This window comes from Apostichopus japonicus, chromosome 15 (assembly GCF_037975245.1).
Source record: "Apostichopus japonicus isolate 1M-3 chromosome 15, ASM3797524v1, whole genome shotgun sequence".
NCBI lineage: Eukaryota > Metazoa > Echinodermata > Holothuroidea > Aspidochirotida > Stichopodidae > Apostichopus > Apostichopus japonicus.
This window is the reverse complement of record NC_092575.1, coordinates 26,292,089-26,300,534: the sequence shown is the minus strand read 5'-3', so window position 1 is coordinate 26,300,534 and position 8,446 is coordinate 26,292,089. Positions and strand designations below refer to the sequence as shown.

At 36.4% G+C, this 8,446-nt stretch overlaps 1 protein-coding gene across 1 annotated transcript; it reads left to right on the top strand.

The window, feature by feature from the left end:
• The first annotated feature begins 897 nt into the window (after positions 1–897).
• LOC139981465 (very long chain fatty acid elongase 6-like) lies at positions 898–7,845 on the top strand. Its single transcript, XM_071993871.1, has one exon. The coding sequence runs from the start codon at positions 1,227–1,229 to the stop codon at positions 2,196–2,198; it is 972 nt and encodes a 323-aa protein (XP_071849972.1). The 5' UTR covers positions 898–1,226; the 3' UTR covers positions 2,199–7,845.
• The last annotated feature ends 601 nt before the right edge of the window (positions 7,846–8,446 follow it).

Here is an 8,446-nt window from a genome sequence, read left to right as displayed (position 1 = left end):
GTTGAATTTATTAGGCCTTTAATTTTATCATTCCTTTCCGTTTAATTCTCTTCTATTTTCACTCTTCAAGCACATTTTTTCTCTCTCTCTTCATTCCATCTTGTGTAAAAGTAAGTTGGCCTGAAGTTTCGATCCTACCAGGATTCTGCCAGATCCTGCTAGGATCGAAACGTCAGGCCAACTAGTTTTACACATTCTCTCTAGTGGATAAGCAGCTAGTTTGCTAACACCTTTATTTTTTTTATCTTGTTAGAATTTGTAATGAACTTGAAATACTACGTTCATATACGTGTTTGCTTCATTGACAAACAAAACCAATTCGGCTAGGACTGTAGTGCATGATTCATCAAGTCCAGGGACAAGAATTTGGGCGATTCCATTTTCAAAGTCACAGTCAAAGACAGTACAGCATGAAAGTACAACGTATTTGTTTATATATGTTTTAAGTATTTACTACTATCCTATTGGAGAATAATCACGACATTTGATTTACAAACGTTTATGTCCATATCATGAGAATTATGGAAAGAGCAAGAAACGATATATTAACCCATTCATATTATTGCAGGTTGCTTCAGATAAGTGCAACATTTGATACTACACCGGTTCGGTCGTTATAGCAATAGGTTAATCAATGACGGATGGACGTTTACAATTAAACTTTTTAATCATTTTATTAATTATTTGATCATATAATACTGTTATTCAGAATAAATATTTATAAATACAATTTAAAATAATTTAATTATGTTAATGATATGTCAATATTAAATTTTCGGCGAGAAAATAACCAGAAATAATACTATTAAAACCCAAATAAATAATGGACGAGTCAGTTTATGGGGCGACAGATGACGTATCAATCGTGAAGCAGTACTGTCGCTCAGAATAAACCTTACCGGCAAACACGCCCAGAACTAACCAAGGGACGTACCGACGGTAACTAGGATTTTAGTCTCACAGACAATTGGTACCGCTCGTAGTAGTACGCGTGAGGTGAATACAAGCAGCCTTGGAAAGCAAACCTGAAGCGAGATTGGAAAACAAGACAATTTACTTTTAAAAATAGTGTTGTTTACAACGAGTTCTTGTGTCATATCGGAGATACTCATTTGAACGAGAGCTCTTTTGCCGTGGAGAATTTCATTGGCTGTGACCAGTTTGTTTTTCCTTGTAGTAGAAATCCAAGATCAGCTGTGCACGAGAGCTACATAGATAGCCTAACAATGTTGGAACACCTCGATCCTATCTTTCAGCAGACGATTTTCCCATTCGAGGAGGATTTTGACCATCGGCCATGGCTGGAATGGTTTCACAAATATTGGAAAATTTCAGCCTTGGCAAGCGTGATATACGTGATTGTTATATTTTCCATCAAACGTATAATGCGAGATCGGCAACCTTTCGGACTACGCTCAGCGCTGGTTCTATGGTCTCTAGCGTTGGCTGTATTCAGTACCGTATGTGCCATGCGACTTTGGAGAGAACTGTTCCGCTATCAAGGTATTTTCGGTTGGAAAGCCACCATGTGCGATGCTGAAATTGGATATTCTGGTGTGAATGGATTCTGGTCTTTGCTGTTCGTCCTCAGTAAGTTACCTGAGCTCGGCGACACTTTATTCGTAGTGCTCCGAAAGCAACCATTAATCTTTCTACACTGGTATCACCACATCACTGTATTAATGTACTCCTTCTACAGCTATGAGATGTTGGTTGCACCTGGCCGTTATTTTATCTTAATGAACTCTTCTGTTCATTCAATTATGTATTCCTATTATGCAATAAAAGCCTCTAGGATAGTCCGCATCCCTAAGTGGATTAACATTTGTATCACCCTCATCCAAATCTCTCAAATGGTTGTTGGGGTCATCGTCAACCTTCTAGCCTACCACTATCGGTCAAATGGTGAGTTTTGTTCCACCGCCGATAGCAATATAACTGTTGCGATGCTCATGTACGCTAGCTACTTTGTACTCTTTGCCAACTATTTCTTTCAAGCTTATCTCGCCAAAAGATCGAAAGCAGTATCAAAGCGAGAGCAAAATGGAAATGTTTATACCAATGGTATTTCATACACCAATGGTACTTCCGTCGCCAACGGTCACGCCTCAAACGGCGCTTCATCTCTCTCCAACGGTCATGTCACCACCAATGGGTCTCATTCCAATGGATCGGCTAAAGTTGACAAAACCGATTGATGGAAGCCTTCGTCGGGAACTTGAAAGTATTAAATTGTGCTCATTCTTACAATGTATAAATATTACATGACAGGATTACAAACTGATGGTTAGGCTTTTAAATTAAGCTGTATGCACCTATGTGTCGTCTGCTGCCCATGGTTACGTGTTTCGACGTTGCTAAGGCTGTGAGAGAATCCGTCGCTGTCATCCCCTCGGAATCGGTTGTCGAACCAGCCCGTTAAAAGAAGCCAGATGAATTCCGACAACTATATCAATTTCTTCTTGGAGATGTGACATGGTGTGTCATCGAGATGGTGTAGGCTACATTATTAACGCGCAAGCATATACCGGGTTCGGTGTGCGGTCATGTGTGCTTTATTTACGGGTGGTATACTATGTTGGTTCCAAATTTATTTTACCCCAACTTGTGTAACCAGTCTGTAAACAGGGTTGACATTTTAGGAAGTTTGCTGTGAGGGTAGGGATTTGGACATATGATTTAACTCAATCACATTCACTCACTTATATAAATAAATATCATAGAGCTGACAAATGATGACTAATAGAAAATGTGTCAATATGGAACCTAATATCTATTACGTGTACTAAAACAGGGCGGTGTTGATTATAGCCAGTGTACTCCCCACGACATACAGCTATCTCGTATAGCTTAAAGCCATCATTTTCACCGTTTAACTATTGAAGTAGCCTAGTCGACAGGATTCCCCCCTCTAACATCTTATAATTGCATTCCCCATTCAGTTGATCATGCTTTAGTAGTTGTTTGAACTTTACAAGCGTCTAATTACGCTCGATTGCCCAGGAATGCTGGCTTCTCCTTTGTACATTAACCCGGCTTTTTATAAAGGTTCCTTTTGTTCACTGCATGGTGCACTTGTCCGTTTATCCTGTTACGCCACAATCATTTGGTTTTATGCAAATTACAGCTTTACAAATCTCTAGTGCATTGTAAATACATACGTTTGTACACACAGTAGTTCAGTGTGCCTATTTCACATGTTTCGCTATATTGGTGTATATATATGGGCGTATCGATTTAAAGATCAGTCGCAATGTCGCCAAACGTGTTTTTAAAGTGTTAAGTCATATCACCAATGTGTTCAAAATAATGTTCATTTAAAGTATTACTAACAATCTCAGACTTGTTTTTTGTTTTTCTCCTGTTTTAGACCAGTTTGACTTTCCTTTAATTTTACCTTTCTTAATGTTTTGGTGGAAGCAGTTTTTTTTTTAAAATTATCTGATTGCTTAAGTTTGCAAGCTTTAGTGAGTAACCTTTCACCTATATACCTGATAGTCCTGGAAATGGTAACAACCCACAAATCCACATGGCGGATTTAATGGTGAAATATATTCCTAGAATTTAGAACATTACATCCTTTCATGGGTTAAACGAGGCATTTACTAGCATAATTTGGTATTTAGTAAGTGTCACACTCTAAACCACAAAAGTAAAAGGTGATCAGAGGGTTAAAATGGTTGTGTGCGTATATGACTGTTATAAATGATTAACATGATACTATTAGTAAAATATCCAATGAGGCATTTGGAGGATCCTTCAGATGTTATTTGTATATATTTGTTTGCTTTCTGCATATACAAACATGCATCTTATTACCTTTGTGACATGTTAAGATAAAGATATAGTATCATTCCGGAAGCATTTCTTTCCTTCATGGTTACACATACTGCTGCCATGTAAAATTCGACCATTTTGTATTTACGTGTGTGAGTAGTCGCTGGGAACTCACATGATGAATGTGTTATGATATTCTTCGTATACATATGTTTTGTGAAGTGTCAATTTCAAACAGCAGTTACACATATCTAGTTTTGTAGCAAACAATAAGTATATTTGTTTTGATCTACATACGTTACAAGTTTACCCACGTTTGGTGACTTTGTCAAAATGTCAAAGACTTACATGTATATAGAAGGCTATCTAACACGGATAACCGTTATAGTACAGCAGGCGTCAGTATATATTTACAACATACAAAATCGGTTTAACTATAGGCTAACCTTTGTAAAACTGTATATATTGCTGCATTCTTGGTTACGGCAACCATTCTATAACATTCTATACCAGTGTCAGTTATGTTAGAATACACAGTAAAACTGGTATGTAGGCCTATCACGTTTGTGACTTTGTCAAAATGTCAATGACTTACATGTATATAGTATCTCACACGGATAGCCGTTATAGTACAGCAGGCGTCAATATATATTTACAACATACAAAATCGGTTTTACTATAGGCTAGCCTTTGTACAACTGTATATATTGCTGCATTCTTGGTAACCATGGTAAAACGCAACCATTCTATAACATTCTAGTGTCAGTTGTGTTAGAATACACAGTAAAACTGGTATGTGGTCCTATATGGAATTTTCTGGTTGGGACTCGGCCAAGCTTCAATCATAACTAACGTTCTAAATATAGGAATGATATAGTGGTCATAACAAGACCAGTGGCAATTTAGGCGATAATACATAACATTTTTTAGTACTTTTTTTCATAAATTCTGTCATTATTTCGTTCGCACGTATACATGGCATGGATCAATACAGAATACACACTGGCAATAACATAGATCTGGAGCCCGTAGATTGAAGTAAGTGAAATATTATGAAGGACCAACAGAGTGACACAAAAATTCTTAGTTAGATATGATGAAATGGCCACCGTTTCAATGTTTAACAGCATTGTTTTGAGCAGACGGTCATTTAGTCAATTGATATCTCTATTGAATTTGATATTCACATTTTTTTATTTTTGTGACAATATTAGAAATAATGGTAAAGTAAACAGGGCACAGCAAGACTCCGCTGAATTGTGAAATATTTGGTCAAATAAAACAGCGACGTTGCTTCCTGGGAGTGGTATCTCCATTTTCTAGTCACATAAATTGATAAAACTTGGTGTGTATAATTTATGCACAACTGCAGCAGACTATAAGTGTTCGCTAACGTGCTGTCATCCTGTATAGACCCACAAGTGTAATCTACATTCGCATTTTTCTGTTTGAGTATTAATCCCAAGAGATAACAGAAGGCTTCAATAATTATTCTTAAGCTGCAAGAAGTTTAATAGTAATTAACAAGTCGCTCTTATAGCAGGAATCAGCCTGAGTCTGGTTTGGGTTTTGCTTTGAATTGTGTTTGATGTTACCTTGACAACTGCCTGGGCCATGCCTTGATGCATGTAGTGAGCTCAATAGTTTTTGGCCTCTGTAAATCGAATAAGCGGTATATATAGTTTCTTTATTCGTCAACTAAGATGCTTTAATTACGCTCACAAAAATGAAAGCAAATAATGACGATCGCTGAAGTGAAATCATTTTTCTCCTATGTATATAGGTTTATTGTATGGTGTCGATGTGTCCTAATCACTAAAAACAAAAACTTACGTTTTACGGGACATATACACCTTGACCTAGTTTTGTTACGTTTGTTTTGTTTTATTGACATGTTTTTAATGTGACGATTTTTTTTTCTTCTTCTTAATTTTTGCCAGCATATGGGGGTATGATAAGCCTTGTTACCAATTTATAAACAATGTTAGTGGTGTTTGCAGATACCTGTGTATAGGTTAACGTTACGTATAGATATGGGTTCTCTTCTAAGTATAACCAATTGTTTTGTGGATTTTTCATTTTAGTCATTCATTCGTGGGGACGGATCGTAAACGTTATTTTTGTCTTTGTTAGTTACTGGTTAACGTGAATCACCGTAGATGCTGTATTGTTTTCCATGTGCATTGTCGAAAAAACGTGAATGACGTTATAATTAACAGACACGTACGTGTGTGCACATATACGGTATCTTCAGTTTGATATTAAGCTGACAAAGAAACAGCGCTTAGTAATCACCATGCATGATTGTTGTTTGAAAATTTTATGAGACATATTTGATGAATTATTGTTAAATAAATGACTGAAATACAAGCCAAATAGAATGAAATGTAATCATCAGGTGATACGATGAACCGTATAAGTAAACATGAAATAGTAGGCTAACAAAATGAAGTTTATAGGGTATTGACGCTTAACAATAAAACATGATTTTATGGTGGTTGTATGCAGCATTTCGATACCAGTTAGCAGCCATGATATGATGGAAATTCTTCACCACAACCCTTCATATGAAGGGTGGGTTGTGGTGAAGAACGACCTATAATTGTGGCGGTTACATACTTAGGTGGTTTGTTTTACCAATGCTAGCCACATCGTTTCACTCGGACAGCCTGGTTACATGAGTGAGCGTGTTGACCATAATACACAAACAAATGCTAAACAAACTCAATATTGCCGAAGATTAACTGCCGAATGATTTCACTTAGACTGACATAACTTTGGTAGTTGCAAGATAGGGGGTGGGGCGAGGACTGGATGGAGAATTGAAATAGTCTCGTCCTCCACCTGAGTTGACATAATTGAACTAATCCTAATTTAACCTAAAGTGATCAACTTGGAGTGGAAGGGGTTTTTGCTATATACCTCTCCATGCATGGTATCTATGTATATTTTCCATATGCCGTTCTACAGGGCAAGATTTTGCAGGCCACTGCGCTGCTTCATATATTTTGTATGGTATCAATAATTCCGTCTTTATAAAGCTTTTTTTGCAATATTTTTTTTCATAATTTGATATATGAAAGGGGGCAGCCATTCCTCTACCTATGACGTGGATTAAAGAAATCACCGAGGTGTGGAATCGAATACGCTCTCCCTAACTTTATTACCAGAACTAACTTTTCCAGTGGATTGCTATCCAGTGAATTGCCACTAATGATAGTAACTTTTCTCTTATGTAGCATACCCACTGCTCTTTCTCACCGGTTTGTGCAGTATGAACACACACACACACACACACACACATCATTTTTAATATTAGATTATAATCTATGCAGTTCATATAAGCTCTATGACTCCATATGCAGTAATTATATAATTAGTAAAGTATTCCTTTAATATTCATTTTGGAAGGGACGATTGTTGCGTGCACCCTCATTTAATTTCAAATCTAATTATGATCTTTCTAAGAAATGATATTCAATGTATTAATCGTGACAACAATGTTAAATTCCGAGTGCTTTCAATAGCACAAAATACCGTATCAGTTGAATTCACGGACTGCCGTATAGCAGTTTGCATTCACAGACGGTATATGGTTACACTGCAAAGCATCATTTTGAATCTAATCACTCTATTTTAAAACACTGTGTGACTGTATAATAACAAATCATTGTACCAGACGGATTGTTGCATAGGCTATTTGGTATGACCAACATGGACATGTTAACAATTTATTGCGTAATCCTTCTGGAAAATGCTCTTGAAGAACAAATTCCTTATCCTTGTGCATCCGTTATGACGTCAGGGATGTCCAAATGAAGCTTTTCAAGCACTTTAGAATGGTTTTCAAAATGGAGTGAAATCTTGTCTAATAACAGTTACAAGTTGGTGATAGCACTTACTTAGGTGCAGAACAGACGGCAGTGTGTATATACGCGCTCCGTATGCACTGCGCATGCGTACTTACCCCAACCTACAGTTTTTTCACTCGTGTTTATAAGTCAATTCTAATTGGTCCCTATTTTATCCAATCAGTCTGCCCAAATTTAGATTCTTAATTCTTATTCACATTTACATAAAAATAATTACAAATATCTATTCTGAAGTAAATTTAAACTAGTAAGACGTGCAAAGGAATGCAGCTGACCCTTACTTTCAATGATACATACTTAAAATTTATGATTGTTTTTTTAATCCGATTATATCTTTCATCACGAATCGAAATAGAATAATTAAATAAATTCCGAGACGTCGGTAAATGGCAGCTGAAGGAAAAGAAAAAAGCACTTGTAAAACGTCTATATTTAATACCTTTTTATGATTTTTTTCATCCTCTTCTGGTATAACAAAGACTACAATTAATAATACAAACAGACTGAAATGGTGGTATGATTTGGTTTATGACGGTAACAACATCACTGATTTGTTCCTGACTTAAAAGTAAATTCATATATATTTAAGCCAAAACTGGTGAGTTTAAAATGTACTCCGTTGAAGAAATACAATTTACATGGATTTTTAATAATGAAAAAAAAAATTGTTTTTTTTTTTTTCCTCATTGTGGTGTTTTCATGGAATTGTTATAGGGCAAAAACGACTGTTTAGAGGCTACTCACAGGCACCTTGGAAGATCGAAAAGAAAAATGAAGAGCAACATACGGTCAAATGT

What these genes read in the sequence shown, in the direction of transcription:
- LOC139981465 (XM_071993871.1), top strand. Translation starts at nt 1,227, where the DNA reads ATGTTGGAACACCTCGATCCTATCTTTCAGCAGACGATTTTCCCATTC.